Genomic DNA, 20,970 nt, shown 5'->3' on the forward strand with positions numbered 1-20,970 from the left:
CGTTAACTTCAATCTTTTTGCATGACCAGGAATTACAGGAACATAAAGCATTTTGACACCCTGTACCACCATTATTGGCTCAATTCCGTACTTCTCCTGAAAGTGAATATCCAAAAGAGAAACAATCAAAGCTATGTCTAAATATAAAGTGTTGGGTGACAACGTTTCACGACCAGTAAAAAGAGAGTAAACAAACTTGGGCTAAATAATATATATAAAAATCTCCCTTGAAATTATATATACAAACTAAGACATAAAGTAACTACTGTATCAAAAGTAAATGATTCAAAGCAACTAAGTGAGTAGTGCCTCACTTTGACAGCATTAATGAAATCCAAGAGGGTGAAATCTTCTTCTCCATGTATAGTCCATCTGTCCCAAATGGTAAATGATAATCCATTTCTGTTGAAGAAAAATATTTAGAACAAAAACATTTTAATTTTCTTCCCTTTAGTAATAATAACAAGAAGCCCTAGAAGTATATTATTTGTAATTTAATGCAGGGGAGAAAAGGAAAATTAAACTTCTAAAATATTCCATAAACTTATTTCCCCAACACACTACATAAATAACCACTTTTATCAGTTCCTTGTTGATCCTTCCAGTGTCTCATTATAAATCACCTGCATGAGTTTCAGTATGTGGATGTTCCAGTGTCCTACCACTGGCCACTTAGGCCGTTCGAATCTTTGGCTATGATAAACATGCCAGAATCAATAGCTTATACCTACCATCATTTAAAATGAATGTTAATGTATTTGCAAACTTAAAATATAGTGCCATATTTCTCTTATTATGGGTTACACTATTTTATACTCTCATCAGTAATATATGAGAGTATACTTATACCAAGAATACTCTTGCCAAGAAGGGTTTTTCAAATTTTGGGTTTGTCAATCTGAAGGGTTGTTGTCAATCTGAAAAGCAAAAAACAGAGGTCCAAGGCAACTGCTTTTCTTTGTAACTAGAGTCTAAATCACATGATCCGTTAGACACTGGAGTGTCTTCTAATATATCTGAATTAGGCAAATGAAACCATAAGAAAGTACAGTGCTAAATACTGTGGCAGATTAAGTGGTGTGAGAGTTCTACAGCTAGTTTAGTCACAAATACTTCATGAAGATAGTTTGATCTGGTCTTGAAGTGATGGCAAGAATTTGTTCATAGGAGGAAAGTTAATGTGAAACTAGTATTTTTCCCTTTTGAAAGGTAAAAATTGTATTCATTCTCTTTATGTAAGAGAAGTAAACCTTCATGCATACCTGATTTCAGTTTTTCTTACTTCAGTTGTTTCTGTAAACACTATTATTGGAATGGCTAAGTTAAGGAAACAATTTTTGTAAGCTTCAAAGGGATAGCCACCAGCCACTTTGATCATCTCCAATGTAACCTAGATAAAAAAAGTGATCTGATTATATAAAAAGCCTAAAACTATTCATTACTTTAGTTACTCGTACTTAATTTTCCTAGAATTAAGCATTCTTATCAAGCATTTCTCTGTAAAGAGTAAAAAAAAAAAAATCAACTACTAGACTGAAGTAATATCAATTTCTCAGAAGTCTCTCTACTTTTAGCATGTTTTATACTTTCAAATTCTCCACCTGTTCTATAATACATAGTAAACAAAGTTATTAAAAATACATTAACTTGACCAGGTAATCTTCCTACTTTGAAAACAGATAGCAGAACTCAAAAATAAAATAGTCTAAAAACATTTACTATAGAGGCAGATAATTCCATAGCTTCTAATAACAACACTATATATTATATATAGTATAATAACTGGGGAGAGCCTAAAGATTCTTAAACAATAAGGAAGGATTAAATTGTAAAAAACCTGAACCACAAACAGAAATTACACATTTTTTAAGGCAAGAAATTAAAATTCAACAATAAAAATTAGAGCAGTTCATTTTATCCAAGAAAAAGCACTGGCTTTGTATATAAGACACAAAGATGATTAAATGATTACTATACTGTCTATAAGAAAAATTAGACTTGGCCCTGGCTAGTTGGCTCAGTGGTACAGCGTCAGCCCAGAGTGTGGACGTCCCAGGTTTGATTCCTGGTCATGGCACAAAAAAGAAGTGCACATCAGCTTCTCCCCCCCTTCCCCTCTTGCCTCTCTTTCTCTCTCTCTCTCTCTTCCCCCCACTTCTGCAGCCATGGCTTGATTGGAGTGAGTTGGGCTCGGGAGCTGAGGATGGCTCCATGGCCTCAGCTGCAGGCACTAAGAAGAGCTCAGTTGCTGAGCAATGGAGCAATGCCCCAAATGGGCAGAGCATTGCCCCCTAGAGGGCATGCAGGGTGGATCCTGGTGGAGAAGCATGTAGGAGTCTGTCTCTGCCTCCCCCCTCATTGAATTAAAAAAAAAAATTACACTCTATCTCGACAGAGCTTTTTTTATGACAAAATGTTTGTGTACCTGTAAAATCTCAAAATGAAGGTTACTTTATTTTTAGAAATACCCTGAAATTATAAGATCAGTATGTATCCTTCCTTCCCTAAGATATCTGAGTGATTGGTTGGAGGTCGCATAACAGGAAAAAAAGAGGCGATGAAAAAGAAGCATATTCATGGAATAAATAATAAACTCACCAAGCCAGAAACTGCAGCAGTGGATGTTGCTATAGCAGGTATAATTTTACCAGCTATGCGCTTTGTTTTGAAACGGTCAGCTGGTTCAATGCTATACATTTTAGCACGAAGATTTGAAGCAGCTGTGATGAAATCTATGTGTCCATTACGATCATCATCTTTTTCAAATGAAAGGACTGCCATCTGCAGGTCACCTGATCATAACCAGAAAACAAAGTATCTTAGTAACTGGTAAAGATTTTACTAGGTGAAAAGCAATGTAGGTTCCTTTTTGTTTTTAAATTACTGAAATGTACAAGAAAATCCCAGGGAACTGCAGGTATTGAAAGACATGAAAATAATGGCTTTAATACCACTAAATTAGAGAAGTTTCTATCTTATAAAAACCTTTCTAAAAAATAGAAAAATAAGAAAGCCACGAACCACAAATGCTTGTAAGTGGTTTACAATAAAAAGGCAACTTTGGGTATTGTTCGCAGATTGACTTCAAAATTACTACTCTGAAACATTTGGCCTCTGATAATTAAGAACAGGGTAAGTTGGTCAAGTAAAAATATGTATCTTTCTGAAAGATTTCTAGATCAGTGGTTCTCAAAATCATTCTGTAGGTAAGTATAGTTTGATTTGTGATGAAATAAGAAAGTAAGAAATGATAGAGGCCCTGGACAGCTAGCTGGCTCAGTGGTAGAGCATAAGCCTGGTGTGTGGATGTCCTGGGTTCAATTTCCGGTCAGGGCACACAGGAGGAATGACCATGTGCTTCTCCACCCTTCCCCCTCCCCTTTTTCTCCCTCTCACTCCCCCTCCCGCAGCCATGGCTTGATTGGTTGATTGGTTGGAATGCATCAGGTCCAGGCACTAAGGATGGCTCTATGGAGCCTTCACCACAGGCACTAAAAATAGCTTGGATTTGAGCATGGCCCCAGATGGGCAGAGCATTGGCCCCAGACAGGGGTTGCTGGGTGAATCTCAGTTGGGGCGCATGTGGGAGTCTATCTTCCCTCCTTTCACTTATAAAGGAAGAAGAAGAAAAAAAAGAAATGATAGCATGTTTTTCTAGAACTATAATTAATAAATGAAGATAACTATCTTTTATTTACAAAATAAATAGTTGGCTAAGCCAGGTTGTTTTCCCTGAATTTTACTGGTTTGTGCATAAAATCCAAATGTTTGGGAGTTGCTGATTTATGTAATAGAAAGATGGAGAATAGATATAAAAATATACACTAGTAGCTCTGTTTTTAAGGAACTAAATGGTTGGTTTTCCTGTATTTAAGACCAAAGAAGTAAACATGTCAGTTTGTATTCCCTGTGTGCAATTCTAATAGAGACTAAGAAGCCAAGAAAAAAAAAATCTGTCTACGCTTTTTAATCCCTAAGTGACTTAACTGGATCTGTCTAAAGGTTAGTCTCCATAAGGACTCCATTTTTTGTTCACTGAGCTAGCCATAACTTAATAGTAACAAAGCAGACTTACATTCTAGCTTTTGAGGGTAGGATAATGTGGAGAAAATTATGATTCAGTCACAGTTAAAGATGAACAGTGCCTTTCATTCAATTATAAAATCAACTAATACTATTATTGTTGCTATTATTTAATCTTCTATGCTTTAGGCTGTAGAACTTAGTGAAAATAAAAATATTTCAAAGTTCAAAACATTTTATTTTTTAATTAAATGAGAGGCAGGGAAGCACAGACTCCTAAAGGTACCCCAATAGGGATCTACCTGGCAAGCCCTTACTAGGAGATGCTTTGCCCGGCTGGGCTGCGTAGCTCCATTATTCAACAACTGAGCTATTTTAGCGCCTGAGGCTGAGGTTATGGAGTCATCCTCAGCACTCGGGGCCAACTTTGCTTGAACCATTCAAGCCATGGCTGCAGGAGGGGAAGAGAGAGAGACTGAGGAGTGAGGAGGGGTACAGAAGCAGATGGTTGCTTCTCCTGTGTGCCCTGACCAAAAGTCAAACCCAGGACTTCCCAAAACATTTTAATAAAGATTTCTTCTTACTTGTGGTAGCTTCATTAGATGAAATAGCCTTTTTTAGTTGAAAAACAGCATTCCTCTCATCTTCACTGCTGATAGGAACATGGTCTGGTTTCCGTGCTGCCTCATTTGTTTGAACAACCTTTAAATATATGTTCATTAATGTTATCACATCCTGAGTCTAAGTTTGGTTAACATACCTATTTTATCAAATAAGTCGTAAGAGAAAATATTCTCCCTCTCTAGTTTAATCAGATTATTAATCATTATGGTACAATGTATTTTACACCTTTCATTAGTAGGTAATGTTATTTATATATGTTTTCTTTATTATCTATCTCCTAACACCAACACCTATGAGACTCTTTCCTCAGAGGATCTTTACTGTATTCACTGACAGAACCTCAACACATATATCTAAACAAACCTGTTCATCATGGATGCTAAAAATATTTACTGAATAGCTTGTAAAATTTGAATTGATATGGTTCTCTTAAAATTCCACACTTCAATAATGTATTAGTAATCAACAATTTGTGATTCTCACAAATCTACTTCAAACCAAACTATATATTCCCTGTCTTCAAGGAAATTAAGGAAATCCATAAAATATACTGCTCACAAAAATTAGGGGATGTTTTATATCTTTATATTCATTTTGAAAATATCCCCTAATTTTTGTGAGCAGTATATATAATATAGGCATCCTTTAAATATTGGTAGATTGCTGACAAGCTATTCTTTTCCAAAGAATATGCCTTCCTTCATATACATGCATAGTAACATACACAAGTAATTTATCCTTAAGGTATTACCTTTTCCATAAAGGTAGTGAAGTTAATATTCTCAAACTAAAGAACTAGCTACATCATTACAAATTAAAATACTATCGGGGAGGGGGCTGAGGCCATGGTGCTGCATGCTAATAAAGCTGCCTTGTTCCCCCCCCTGCAAAAAAACCCCAAATTAAAATACTACTTATTAAAAAAAAATCAACTCATGTTTTATAGATTATTTAATAAATATTAAAAAGTCAAGGAAGCAGAAACATGTCTGCCAGACTGTCTACTTGTTATTTTTGTTGTAGTGTCTGTTAACTGTAAGTGCCAGACCCTGAAGGTTTGGTGTGAATTGCTTCAAGTTCTGAAAAACACTTATATAATTCATACCAAAACTAGCTAAATTGCTCAGGATAATTTATAACCCCCAAAAATTGATAGAAAAAAGTAATTCAGGCAGGAAAATATACTGAAGAGGAATAAAGACTTAATAAAACTGTCGAGGCACATTTCCTTGGCTTCTGTCTGCCCATTCAAAACATGGGCTAGGATTCTTCTTTATATAGAAATGCTATTCTTTTTGTATTTTTATTCTCAATAAGATACAAGTCATGAACATTTCATTCAGCAAACCCATCTACTTGTACAATATCTACTGCCTACAAGTTATCCTCTTCCCTAAATAAAAATGCAGAGTGGAAGACTGAATATTCTACTTCTTTCTTGAATTTTGCTGAGGTGAGCATTATTCCACATTATCCAGTATAACTAAAGGGTAAGAGGAACAGAAGGTTGTTTTATGGATGATTTTTAGACTGCGTATGAAAAGGTACATAATGAACATGTAAAAATAAAACTATTTTCAAATTTTCCTATTTACCCTGCCTAAATTTCATTATTCCCTTTTTATTATTACTCCCTATCTCTTTCTCTTCCCAATATATTTGCCTAACAAAATCCCAGCCCATTATATACAATTTTCCATCTGTTCTACAGTAGCACCAAAGCAGCTAATTGCCTTTTCTCCAGCAACATTTAGTGCAATACATGAAGTGGATTAATATTAAGTGAATCCTCAGTGCTGCCTCACAATTCTACTACATATCCTAATTAAGTGACTTTTCCATTCCCCTAGGCAATTATTTCACATCTTTTCTTACTCAGACTTCCTTTTTCTCCTACTTACTCAGAGCTATAAGAAGAAAAGTAACAAGCTTCTTTTTTCCAATTCCTTTCAAATTCTGTCAGGGCCAATGCAAAATATATACAGAATCCAACCCCTTACCTATACTTGATTCAAACCATTGTCATCTTTTGCCTATAAACTCTTAATACTTTTTGTTTCCTTCCTTTTGTCTCATATAATCATTCTTATTACAACATCCAGATTCATCCTTTTAAATATAAGTCAGCTTGTGTCCTATGCTTAAAATCCTCTTCTAGCTTCTTCTCTCATAATAAAACACAAAGTACTTATCATAACTGCAACTACCTCTCCCATCTCACTGTCTACCATTCTTTTTATTTTATTTTATTTTTTTACAGAGACAGAGAGTCAGAGTGAGGGATAGACAGGAACAGACAGACAGGAACGGAGAGATGAGAAGCATCAATCATTAATTTTTCATTGCGCATTGCAACACCTTAGTTGTTCATTGATTGCTCTCTCATATGTGCCTTGACCGTAGGCCTTCAGCAGGCCGAGTAACTCCTTGCTTGAGCCAGCGATCTTGGGTCCAAGCTGGTGAATTTTTGCTCAAACCAGATGAGCCCATGCTCAAGCTGGTGACCTCGGGGTCTCGAACCTGGGTCCTTCCACATCCCAGTCTGACGCTCTATCCACTGCGCCACTGCCTGGTCAGGCTGTCTACCATTCTTATCTTGCCTATATCTCCTCCAGAAACACCTTGACATTCAAAGTCCTTTGAGGAGATTCTGTACATTCCTACTGCCTGCTTTGCTTTCACCAGATAACAGCATGGCTTACTACCTCACTTCCTTCAGGCTTCAGCTCCCTTACCTTATCAGAGAGCCTTTCTTCCTTTATCCCATATGAAATGTCACCAGCTCCATCTTGCTTTGTTTCTTTTCCTTGTGTTCTTTTTCTTCTTGGCACTTACGCCCACTTTGCAATATTATATAATTACTGGCATTTTTAACAGACCATCTCTGGCCTATTAGAATATAACATCCACAAGAGCAAGGATTTTGCTTTGTTCATTCATTGAAGGATTCGGTTTAGAATAGGATTTGCATACATAGACGTTAAATATTTGCTAAATAAAAGAACTTCTAAACATACCTTACTGGAGGGCTTGAATTCCTGAATCTTTACTTCAGAAAGAATATTCAAGATAGCATCTGCTGATATGTCCTGTTTTTTAAAAAAGTAGTTTTATCAACAAACTTATTCTTTTAATTCTGAATACTAAAGCTAAAAACATTGTATAAAAAGTCCTTTGTCACTAAAATATTTGAATTTATCATTTGATTATTGTGACATCTACTTATGACATTTATCTTTACTTCTATAGAAATATCAACCATAAAGCCTGGGAGGGGAGACTTAAGGAAAAAGCAGTATGTGTAAAAAACTACTTATTTGCCAGAAATCTGAAATCTTAGGGTTTTTTTTGTTTTTGTTTTTACAGAGACAGAGAGAGTCAGAGAGAGGGATATATAGGGACAGACAGACAGGAACGGAGAGAGATGAGAAGCATCAATCATTGGTTTTTCATTGCGACACCTTAGTTGTTCACTAATTGCTTTCTCATGTGTGCCTTGACTGTGGGCCTTCAGCAGACCGAGTAACCCCTTGCTTGAGCCAGCGACCTTGGGTCCAAGCTGGTGAGCTTTGCTTAAACCAGATGAGCCCACACTCAAGCTGGTGAACTCAGGGTCTCGAACCTGGGTCCTCTGCATCCCAGTCTGATGCTCTATCCACTGTGCCACCGCCTGGTCAAGCTGAAATTATAGTTTTTTCCACAAACTTTTATAAAGGTATTTTTATGACTGGTTGTATCAGACTGAGTGCTTTTAGATCAGAAACGATCTCTTCATTATTTTACAAACCCCCCTGCATAAAGTTATATTCAATCAGCAAATAATATTTAACTGTATGCCATTATTTTTACCAGACATTTACAGTATACTTGACTGTACATTAACTCAAAAAAGGATTAGTCTATAACAGGTATTTTAATTTGGTTCTGAAATAGCTAGATCCTTTGAATCTGGATCCAAAATAGAGAAAATAATTACGGATCTGGTTCATATTTCCTCATTCAGTCTACATAAGATTATAACCATTAATTTAGCTTTCATATGAAATTTGTGAGAAAAAATTCAATAATGCAAATCTGCCTCTCAAATAAAACTGTTTAAGATAATGTCAGAGAATGAATATGATGATAAGGGTTAAGAAATGTCCATATGAGGTAGCATTTTCAAATTTCTTGAAAAGCATATAAGGAAGTATCACAAAATAAGCCAAACAAATGTTAACAAAGAGAATCTCTAAGGAATATTTTAAATAGTTCCCTTTGGGTTTTTTTAAGTACAATTGAAGTTAATTATAAATCCTTTGAAAATGAACTGTTTTCATAAATATTTGTTTTACTATTTCAATGTAGAAAGAAAAACTGACTTTCTTCTACTTAGTATGATAATACTGTAATGAGATTTTAGCTTTGCTATCTAGAATGCACAATAATACAACAAAATAAAAAGCTTACATCAAAGAACAGTTCTCATAAGACATAAACATACTATGATGATGCAATTAGCTGACAAGTCATCTAATTCTAGCTTGGCTTGAAGAATATCTTACCTCTTCTGAAAATGGAATGCAATAGATTGTAGCATATAATTTTGCAGCATTCAGAATAAAACTGAAGTGCCTTTTGAAATAAAAAAAGAAAACAAGTGTGAATGCATAATTTCAAATAAGATGTTTAATTCATCAGAAACTACAGCCTTTAAAATGTTGAAGAAAAATAACCAAAGAATTTTGTTACAGGATTATTTTTTAAAGAGTTAGGTAGTGAAATCCTGGTCTAGACCTAAGCATTGCAGAAGCTTTAAAAAAGAAAACATCAGATGTTTATCCTCATAAGCGCTGATATTTATTTCAGGTAGTGATTATGATTTCTTTGGGGATATGAGTGGCCAGAAAAACAAAAATTAGACTACCAAAAGAAAATTCATTTCAATTTATAAAAAAATTTACAAATGTGGCTTTTAAAAGTGTGTATCAGGTTCAACCTAAACAAATGAATTTGTTTAAAAATAAGGAAGGTGAATTTGATAGGAGAAGCAATCAGGAAAAATAGCACCAGATGAAAAACTAAGCATAAAGGAAGGTTTACAAGCTAAGTGTTTAATTAAAGAAAAAATACATCACATCCACACATACACAATTATATATATGTGTGTATAAATAAAGTGTGGTATACCTATCATATGGATAGGTATACAGGTATTCATTCAAAGACAAACTCCTTGAAAATTACCATATATCTTAAGTTTCTTATTTACTAGCTTCACTACGTAGAAAACATCTGCTGTCATTTTACTTTGTATGAAGTCAAGGAGGTGACACTTTGGTTTCACTTTAGAAAAGATAAATAATGAGGTTATTTACCATAGAGAGTAAATAAACAGATTGTGTGTAAAGAATGGTTGTGGCTGGCTTGGTTGGCTAGACTATGTTAACTCCTAGATTAACAGGGAAGTAACAACTTAACATTAAAGAGTCTGAAATTTTCACTGTTAAGATATACCTACACAAATGTCAAAAATTTACAATAAAACTGCATATTAAACTGAATATAAACACTTACAAAGGTTCATTGAAATCAAATTTTATTGGAGAGGGAGGCCTCTTTGGTGATTGCCAAAACAAACCTAACAAAAGATACAAATATTATTTTAAATGGAGGCAGCTAATAATAAATTACATTAAAATTTCTTCTTAACAGGTGGCTATACTTACTGCCTCCTTTTAATCGGGTATCCAGAGGGAAACAGTGAAGAAGTTGAAGAGCCTAAAGAAAAATATAAAGTAAAAAAACAACAACAACACATAAAAAGACATACAGTCAAGTCTCCCAGTTACTCTTGTTCTCCATCTGTCCATTCTGGATTCTGTCACTGCCTCCCACCCCCATATCTGAAATAACCTCTATTATTATTTTAAAATCAACACTTATAATTTGTTTGTCATTATAAAAAATAATATAAATGAAACTCCTTCAAAATACAGTCTCAGCGGCCATCCCAGAGGAACCGCCTTATAGGTCTTACTCCTTCCTCAAACCTTTGGAATGGTAAACTGAATGAAACAACCATTGGACTGGGCCTAAGGCAGCAGTGTGTTCCAAAAAACTGTTTGCAAAGTCAACAGGAAAGCATTATGACCATCAGACTGAAAATTAAAGATACTCTTTAGATTTAGAAACATTATGCAGTATCTGTGTTGAGAAATACCTTCTTTCGAGTATTAAGACCCATAAAAATTCCTCCCTTTTATTGATATAATATTTCCCTTCTCTTTCTCATGAATACCCCTGCCTTCACCTCCTAACTGAAATATCATTCTAGTTTCTGCTTGACTCAGTGCTTGTGACTAGCTATTCTTTTGGAACTCAAATAAATGCTGTTGCCTCTCAGTTTGTCTTTTATTTTTAGGTTAACAGCATCTACATAAAACAAAAATACAGATTATTTCATCCCTTTTTACAGAAATGGTGGCATATTTTCCATATCATTTTACTACTTTCAAAAACTAATCCTTAAATCAAAAAGTAAACCAGTAAAATACATATTATTTTGCATTTTAAAATGGTATTTTTGAGATCTGGGGAAGGGTATGTTCTTGGTGGGGATAATCTCAGATGAGACTGAGATAGCATCGGACTGGGATGCAGAGGACCCAGGTTCGATACCCTAAGGTTGCCGGCTTGAACGCGGGCTCATTAGGATTGAGCATGGGCTCATTCGGCTTGATTGCAGGGTCACTGGCTTGAGCAAAAAAAAAAAAGCTCACCAGCTTCAACCCAAGGTCGCTGGCTTGAGCAAGGGATTACTCGGTCTGTTGAAGGCCCGTGGTTAAGGCACATATGAGAAAGCAATCAATGAACAACTAAGGTATCGCAACAAAAAACTGATAATTGATGCTTCTCATCTCTCTCTGTTCCTGTCTGTCTGTCCCTATTTGTTCCTCTCTCTGTCCCTGTAAAAAAACAACAAAACAACAAACCTACAGAATAAAAGGATTAAAAAGAGTTCTTTAGATTTTGAAGCAAGAGGTTATTGATAATCACAGTAAGAATAATTTGAATAGTGCTATTGCTGAATAGCTCAGTTGGTTAAAGTGCCATCCCAAAGTGACAAGGTTAAAGGTTCAATCCCCAGTCAGGGCACATACAAGACTCAACCAATGAATAGAAAAATAATCAGAACAAATGTTTCTTTCTCTCTCCCCATCCCTTCCTCTGTAAAATCAATTTTAAAAAATAATAATTTGAACAGTAATGGGGAACGAAGACACATTTACTGGCTGAGGACTTGGTACTCAAAAAAGTATAGACCACTTTCTTTTCAAGAAGCAGAATCGAGAAAAAGTGAAAAGCAGGAATAAGTGTAATAAAGAAACAACAAAAAAAAAGAACTTAATTTATATTCCAATGGGTAAAAGCCTAAAGAGAGAATGCAGGACACATTCTAGCATCTCTAAGTTACTGGAAATAAGAACTAATATTTAGTGAGTATTTATGGGACAGGTTCTGATCTAAATGCTTTTCATGTATTAACTCACTTGAGCCTCATCACTGCCCTATTAAATATGTACCTATTACCCCCATTTTACAAATGAGGAAATAGACACAAAAAATGATTATTAGATAGGGTGGAGAAGGCAAAAATTCCAACAAAATTTCTGAAAATCTATTTTCTCAGTCTCTTGATTTACTCTGAAAAACAAACTACTTTTAGACTACTGATGAAATGTATTCCTTATAATCCAGAAGGAACCTCTATCTAAAACCCAATTTTGCACTCAGAAAGAGAAGGATCAAGTTAATTTATAACTAACAAGCCAATTAGTGAAGTTTAAATAAATTCTTTAATCAGTCACATTCAATGAGAAACAAGCTGTGTCAGCACCTGTTCTCAGTTATTTCACTACTGATTTCTGAAAAGTTTCCCAAAAGAAATTAGTAGTAATTATACATAAATGAGCCAAGGTCAGATCTTTTCTTAATGTTTTATAATGCATACTTACCTTATGATTAAAATACTTTTCAAACTTTAACCTTGCCAATTCTACACACTGGGACCAATTTCTAGGTCTTCTGCTAAGTAACTTAATAACTTGAAAAGAGCCTTCTAAACTCTGTCCAGTTTGTAGCTTCTAGAATGAGAGAAAACAAAACAAATGCATTTCCAATGAAAAACACTTTGTCTCTCTCTTCCAGGAACTATTAGCCAAAGATTGGAGTGTCATCTCATTCATGTGTGTTAGGATTTTTATTGTTTCAACTCAAGTTCCTGTCCCTTCCTTTCTCCACTTCTCCCTCCACTTTTGTCTTTTTTGGAGGGGGGGCAGGAAAAAATAGTACATGAAATTTTAATTCTAAAAGTTTCTTGTTTCCCAAGTTATCCTCTGTCTTGCCTGCTATTAGTACTGTATGTGTACTTAATAAAAAGAAGTACCAAGAATAATGTTTTCTACTAAAGAGCTGGCATTTTTTAGTACAGGATTAAATAAAAGTAAGAAAATATCTCTGAAATGCCCTCACCATGAAAACTCTGAGATATTACTGTCGAATCATGAAAGTTTAACTAGAACTCAAAGATCTTAACAAGCCCTTTTATTATTTGTAGCTCTCCTAGCATTATTATGACATCCTTATTAGGCTAAATCATATGTATTTATATTTTGTGGGTCAAGCATGGTCAAATATTGGCAATTCCATAAAGTTTAATCAAACTAAAAAAATAAAATAAAATAAAAAAAACGGTCATTTGTAAGGAGAAATGCACCCCCCATGTTTATGGCAGCATTGTTCACAATAGCAAAGATCTGTAAACAGCCCAAGTGTCCATCAGTGGACAAGTGGATTAAAAAGCAGTTGTACATATACACAATGGAATACTATGGGGCCATGAAAAAGAAGGAAATCTTACCTTTTGAGACAACATGGATGGACATGGAAACTACTATGTTAAGTGAAATAAGCCAAGCAGAAAAAGAAAAATATCATATGACCTCACTCATTTGAGGAATCCAATGAACAATGTGAACTGAGGAACAGAATTGAGACAGAGGAGAGATCAAAGGAACGAGAGGAAAAGAGAACAGAGGGAAAGGGGATGATAGGATGGGATAAACCTGAAGGAAAGGGGGTGGACGCTACGGGGAGGGGGCAAGGGAGATGTTGAAGGGAATACAGGAGAGGGGGGATGCATTCGGACGACACTAGAATCAATATAAACACAATAAATTAAAATCAATTAAAAAAAATGGTCATTTGTGACAAAATAAATTTTTTTTTTTCTGAAGTTGGAAATGGGGAGACAGTCAGACAGACTTCCGCATGCACCCGACTGGGATCCACCCGGCACGCCCACCAGGGGGCTACACTCCGCCCATCTGGGGCACGGCTCTGTTGTGACCAGAGCCACTCTAGCGCCTGGGGCAGAGGCCAAGGAGCCACCTCCAGCGCCCGGGCCAACCCTCGCTCCAATGGAGCCTCGGCTGCGGGAGAGGAAGAGAGAGACAGAGAGGAAGGAGAGGGGGAGGGGTGGAGAAGCAGATGGCCGCTTCTCCTGTGCGCCCAGGGCCGGGAATCGAACCCGGGACTCCCACATGCCAGGCCGATGCTCCACCACCGAGCCAACCGGCCAGGGCCGTGACCTGATAATTTTAAGATTCCTCTGTACTTACTACAAACAATAATAATCTCTTTAACCTCCTATTAGGGAGGTAAAATAAACCATTTGCAGGTAACTTGAAAATAACATTACACAGACAAAGTGTTTTTTGTACCAAAATGCATTGACTTTTTACCTGTAAGACTTCTTCTGCAGATGGATAGGTTTGCCAAAATTTGTTAAATAATGAAGGCTTGTGGGAAAAGGAACTTTCAAACTATTATGAAAAAGAAGAAAAAAGTTATAAAGAAAAGTCTAACTGAAATTTGGAAGTATTTTCTTTTCTACTACAGAATAAAATTCCTTGAAAAAAGATTTTTATTACCTTATCTCTTGCCCATTGTATAGTATGCTCAATAGCAGATGGAAATGACTTTAGAGTACAAAACGGTATTTCCTCTTCTGGGGGATCCCGCTAATTTAAAAAATATGATAATAGTTAAAAGAAGCAATGACAATTTTTTATTGATTGAATTTACTTGAATATTTTAAGACAATTAAAAATATAAAATTCAAAAATAAAATGAAATAAATCCAAGATTTTTATATCTTTTCTCTTTTAGGCACTAAAAGGACAGGTTGATTCTTTTGACACTCAACCTATTTAATAGCAATATAACAAACATGAATTTTATTACTGCTTTTATTTGTGCACTCATTTGACACCATGTGGTACTCATGGTAGACCACCATACATAACTAATTTTTTCTCTCCAAGAATCAAGGCAACATTTAAAACTTTATACCACTCCCTATTATGCAAAGTAATTAAAAAATCCCAAATACAGTGTTCTGCATACCATGAGTTTCACAATGGAGGAAAAAAAACTGAGGACCATGAATATATCCTTGATGCTTGGTTCAGTTTTTTGCACAAGGTATGCAAAATAAATGGCAAATGCCTATGTAGTCTCATGTAAAAAGGTACTGCTGAAAAAAATTCTTCTCCTATTATATTTAGTCTACACTTACTGGTTTACACAATACAAAATGACTCACTTTGGCCTGACAGGTGATGGCACAGCAGATAGAGTGCCGACCTGGGATGCTAAGGTCTCAGGTTAGAAACTCCAAGATCACTGGCTTGAATGCTGGCTCATTTGGCTAGAGCAGGGGTCCCCAAACTTTTTACACAGGGGGCCAGTTCACTGTCCCTCAGACCATTGGAGGGCCGGACTATAAAAAAAATTATGAACAAATCCCCATGCACACTGCACATATCTTATTTTACAGTAAGAAAACAAAACGAGAACAAATATAATAATTAAAATAAAGAACAAGTAAATTTAAATCAACAAACTGACCAGTATTTCAATGGGAACTATAGGCTTGCTTTTGGCTAATGAGATGGTCAATGTGCTCCTCTCACTGAGCACCAATGAAAGAGGTGCCCCTTCCGGAAGTGCGGCGGGGGGCCGGATAAATGGCCTCAAGGGGCCGCATGCGGCCCGCAGGCCGTAGTTTGGGGACCCCTGGGCTAGAGCATGGCATCATCAACATGATCACATGGTTGCTGGCTAGAGCCCAAAATCTCTGGCTTGAGCAAGGGGTACCTGGCTTGTGGATCCCACCAGTCAAGGCACATATGAGAAGCAATCAATGAACTAAAGTATCACAACTATGAGTAGATATTTCATATCTCCTCCTTCTTGTCTCCTCTCTCTCAAATAAATAAAATAATATACTTTTGTCTTTTTTTTTTTTTTTGTATTTTTCTGAAGCTGGAAATGGGGAGGCAGTCAGACAGACTCCCACATGTGCCAGACCGGGATCCACCCAGCATGCCCACCGGGGCAATGCTCTGCCCATCTTGGAGGTTGCTCTGTTGCAACCAGAGCCATTCTAGCGCCTGAGGCAGAGGCCATAGAGCCATCCCTGCAAACTTTGCTCCAATGGAGGCTTGGCTGCGGGAGGGGAAGAGAGAGACAGAGAGGAAGGAGGGGGGGGGGAGAAGCAGATGGGCGCTTCTCCTGTGTGCCCTGGCCTGGAATCAAACCTGGGACTCCTGCATGCCAGGCCGACGCTCTACCACTGAGCCAACCGGCCAGGGCTGTTTTTCTTTTACTTGAAAACATATTTCAGTTTATTAATTTTTGAAATGCCATTCAATATAAGATAAGCCAAAGAAGTCAGACAATATTAAATTCTCAATTTTGAGTATGAAGTCAGGGAATACAGGAGGTTTGGGAAAGAAGTAGAATGAGAGAATCAAGGGAAGTTTTGGAATTTTATAATAATCCCTACTTTGAAAAATTTCCAATATGAATATATCATGATTTCCTCCATATAATTTCCTTCAAATTAAACTAAGTGATCTGTGAACCATAATGTTTTTATTATATAAACTTTATTTCATGAGAGTAAATGGGAAAATAAATTTTATAAAATTTTGAAATTTTACTAGAGCAAACATTTTCATTAAAGGAATATTTACACTTGTAGAAAAATATACTTCTTTCAAATTTACAACCTGGGTTGAACTTTCTTTAAATCCTAAAGCCTGTAATTATTTCTTAGGTCAGTGATTTTCAACTTTTGTCAATATCTGAAGATTACTTGTAGGGGTTAAAAAAAAAGTTGTACCATTTATAAATAATACAGTGTCCGTCAAGTCATGGTGCACTTTTGACCGGTCACAGGAAAGCAACAAAAGACGATAGAAATGTGAAGTCTGCACCAAATAAAAGGAAAACCCTCCTAGTCTCTGTAGGATGATGTGGCAGCATGTGCGCATGCACAGATGATGACGTAACACTGTGTATATAGTGGAGCAGCCCATGGCCATGCCAGTCGATATGTGGACAGTACAGAGGAAAGTTCAGTGTGTGTTCTGTGGCTCACTAAATTCGAATCCGCGACCAAAGTGCAACATAAATATCGGCGCGTTTATAACGAAGCGCCATCACATAGGAATAACATTACTCGGTGGGATAAGCAGTTGAAGGAAACCGGCAGTTTGGTGGAGAAACCCTGTTCTGGTAGGCCATCAGTCAGTGACGAGTCTGTAGAGGCTATACGGGATAGCTACCTAAGGAGTTCTAAAAAATCTGTGCGAGAGCCCACATCGAACTGCACTGAATAGGTATGAAACTGGGAGAGTTTTCCTTTTATTTGGTGCAGATTTCACATTTCTATTGTCTTTTGTTGCTTTCCTGTGACCGGTCAAAAGTGCACCATGACTTTATGGACACACTGTATGTACGTATATATATAGATGGCTTGGTCCCTCCTATGGAGAAATGAATTCTTCAGTAAGATTTCATGAGTTATGGTTGAATAGTTGTTAGAAAACCAATCAAGCAGCTCTGAGAAATAAATAGCAACTAAAAAATAGACTCCAGAAAGTCCAAAGCCATAATACTGATGATTTATCAAAATCAGTTCAGCTATGCTTTTAAAATTGTACATATACATATGTATGAAAATGAATGGCAGATTAAAAATAGGATTGCAGAAGCTAAATCAAATTTGTTGACCAACAAAGACAACAAAAAGTATGAGATATCTGTAAAGAACAGACATTTACTTCAAAAAATTGGTTCACTTACATGACTATTATAGGATTCAGTCAAATGAGGTACAATAACTTCAGTGTGTCCCTTAGTGCCCATTGTTCCAGAATCCAGGAAGGGCCGTAGATTTGCTACACAACGGCTATTTGAAAATGCAATAAAAAACAAACATGAAAATGACCAATAACAATGTAAGCAGAGGAAATCCTACTACTTTCTATTGACCACTTCACATATTGATCACTTCTTGGCTACAATATTTTAGGAAACATACATTACCACCAAACAACCTATTTGTCATTTCCATCCCCTTCACCTAACAAACTTGTTCATTCTAGGAATTTTTGTCTCTACCTTCTACTACTATAACCACCTAAATTTTGGCTTCAGCTTGTTTTCCACTAGGTTAATTTTTTACTGTGTTATTATTCTTCATTCTTTTGCTTCCCATTTTTCCTTTGGTTATTTTCTGGCTTCAGGTTCTATCCCACCGTAATCTTTTAAATATTTTCTTTTTAAAAATTTTTATTTATAATTTTAATTTATTGTGTTTACATAGATTCAAGTGCCCCACCGAATATATCTCCCCTCACCCCCATGTTACCCTCGGCCCCCCCTTAAATACTTTCTTTATTCCAAATAATACTACACCTTCCTAACTTATAATACCTATATTCTTTAATTTATTAAAGTTATTTTCCTCCTCCTGCCCAAGAGAACAAACTTTTCACAGTACTCTCAAACTAGTAAATTTTCCTGTAAATATACCTGCTTTAACACCTTAACTTTAAAGAGTCATATAAAGATGTAAGAAAACTATCTACGTGTACACATGACAGTCATTCATTTTCTTATCTTACAAACATTTACTGAATAAGATCATTTGTTGAATACCCATGACATAGTGATGGGAAAATAAATGGTTTCTAAGTAAATGATTTAATAAGAAAAAAGAACATTAAATTAATATGTATATCAATAAAAATAAATGCTATGAAGGAAAATGCTTAGTGCTATAAAAAATTACCATAGCAGATTCTAATTTAGAATTTGGGGGTTAAAGATAGCCTATTTAAACAAAGACATTTAGGTTGCAACTAAAGGAGGAAGAAAAAAACTAAGGTAGGTGAAGAATAGGTATATTTGGGATTAGGAATTTTGGAACAAGATAAACATAATTTCCTGAGGCTGAAAAAGAGCATGCACAGAAGTCCCTGAAGTTAAAAAAAAAAAAAAAAAGCCAGGATGCCCTGTAAGAGCTGAAAAAAGAAATCTGTTGCTAAAATAAGGCGAACCAGAAAGGAACAGGTCTATTTTAAGCTGGAGAGGTAGACAAGTGGCAGATACTATAAAAAACAATTAGGCCATGTTAGAGATTTTGGATTTTATTCTACGTATAATGAGAAATCATTACAAGGTTTGAGGAGTACTGCAATAGGAACATAAAGAATAAAAAATTTTAGTCGATTGTCAACAAATATTTGTGGAAAATGAGTGAACACAAAAGAAAGACAATTCTTTTTAAAATTAATTTTTTAATTTTTCTGAAGTTGGAAACGGGGAGGCAGTCAGACAGACTCCCGCATGCACCTGACCGGGATCCACTCGGCATGCCCACCAGGAGGCGATGCTCTGCCCACCAGGGGGCGATGCTCTGCCCATCTGGGCCGTTGCTCTGTTGCAACCAGAGCCATTCTAGCGCCTGAGGCAGAGGCCATGGAGCCATCCTCAGCGCCTGGGCCAACTTTGCTCCAATGGAGCCTTGGCTGCGGGAGGGGAAGGGAGAGATAGAGAGGAAGGAGAGGGGGAGGGGTGGAGAAGCAGATGGGCGCTTCTCCTGAATTTCAATTACATACCTGTCTACATATCTCCTGGCTTCCACATTATCTAATGCTGCAATAATTATATCTTGTTTAGTGTAGAACTCATCGCTGTAAATATCCTCAGTGGCTGGACATACTTTGTTCAAGTGTGCATCTATTTTGACTTGAGGATTTATTTTCAGGGTTGCATCAGCAGCAGTACAGCTTTTAGGCTTCTAAACAAATAGCAAAAACAGAAAAAAATTAATGTAAAACAGAAAAGATAGGCTATGACTGAACTGAAAACATGAGGCGAGAGTAATGAAATAAATTTTCATTTTTTTGTTTCTGTAAATTACATTCATTGTAGTTATACTTCATCTAATAGTTCATATTAGTCTAAATAATATATACATTATTAATAGAAATCTAAACAACCTCCCTTTTACAGCCAAGTCCTTTAGAGTTCTTAAAATAGTTAAAACTCTAACTAAAAGTACACTGTTCTTCATAGTTAATAGTTTAGAAACAGCTAAGTGCATATTCACTAAAATATTACAAATCTAAACTGTAAAATACGAGCTTTCACAGGTATTGGAATCTAGTACTTTAGGAATAAAAATCTTTTTTATTTTTTTTTACAAGGACAGAGAGTCAGAGAGAGGGATACATAGGGACAGACAGACAGGAATGGAGAGAGATGAGAAGCATCAATCATCAGTTTTTTGTTGCGACACCTTAGTTGTTCATTGATTGCTTTCTCATATGTGCCTTGACCATGGGCCTTCAGCAGATCGAGTAAGCCCTTGCTCAAGCCAGCGACCTTGGGTCCAAGCTGATGAGCTTTTGCTCAAAACAGATGAGCCCGCGCTCAAGCTGGTGACCTCGGGGTCTCGAACCTGGGTCCTCCACATCCCAGTCTGATGCTCTATCCACTGTGCCGCCGCCTGGTCAGGCTGGGAATAAAGTCTTTAAAAAATATTAATATTTCTGGATGTAAATATTTTTAAAAATTATATGTTTTAGTTTTATAAAAAAGGGTACCCCATATATAATGCATTCTTTTCTTAAAGATCATTCGTGTCATTTCAAGTGTTATCAAAGTTCATTTTGGAAGTACGAGCTCTGACACTAAATATCTATAGACCATTCTGCTTAAACACAGACATCTATTTTTTTCTTTTTTTGAGGAGGAAAGATAGTGAGACAGACTCCCATATGTGCCCTGACCAGGTTCTATCTGGCAGTCCCAGTATGGGGCCAATGCTTGATTGAAATCAACTGAGCCACTGGCTACAGGAAAGGAAGAGGGAGAAAAGGAGGAAGAGGGAGAGGGAAAGGAAGAGGGAGAGAAGCAGAT

The 20,970-nt window shown here is 36.3% G+C and overlaps 1 protein-coding gene across 1 annotated transcript in view; it reads right to left on the bottom strand.

Moving 5' to 3' along the window:
- Nucleotides 1-20,970, bottom strand: part of UBA6 (ubiquitin like modifier activating enzyme 6) — a 106,678-nt gene that overhangs the window by 6,227 nt on the left and 79,481 nt on the right. Inside the window, exons 19-32 of the mRNA XM_066384644.1 lie at nt 19,665-19,846; nt 17,845-17,950; nt 14,622-14,711; nt 14,433-14,513; nt 12,645-12,773; nt 10,356-10,407; nt 10,204-10,267; nt 9,192-9,261; nt 7,665-7,736; nt 4,608-4,725; nt 2,599-2,792; nt 1,263-1,390; nt 315-402; nt 2-96 (exon numbers count right to left, since the gene is read on the bottom strand). Of these exons, the coding sequence (XP_066240741.1) occupies nt 2-96; nt 315-402; nt 1,263-1,390; nt 2,599-2,792; nt 4,608-4,725; nt 7,665-7,736; nt 9,192-9,261; nt 10,204-10,267; nt 10,356-10,407; nt 12,645-12,773; nt 14,433-14,513; nt 14,622-14,711; nt 17,845-17,950; nt 19,665-19,846 (1,469 nt within the window). The remainder of the gene's footprint in view (nt 1; nt 97-314; nt 403-1,262; nt 1,391-2,598; nt 2,793-4,607; nt 4,726-7,664; nt 7,737-9,191; nt 9,262-10,203; nt 10,268-10,355; nt 10,408-12,644; nt 12,774-14,432; nt 14,514-14,621; nt 14,712-17,844; nt 17,951-19,664; nt 19,847-20,970) is intronic.

Source organism: Saccopteryx leptura, chromosome 5, assembly GCF_036850995.1.
Source record: "Saccopteryx leptura isolate mSacLep1 chromosome 5, mSacLep1_pri_phased_curated, whole genome shotgun sequence".
NCBI classification, from domain to species: domain Eukaryota; kingdom Metazoa; phylum Chordata; class Mammalia; order Chiroptera; family Emballonuridae; genus Saccopteryx; species Saccopteryx leptura.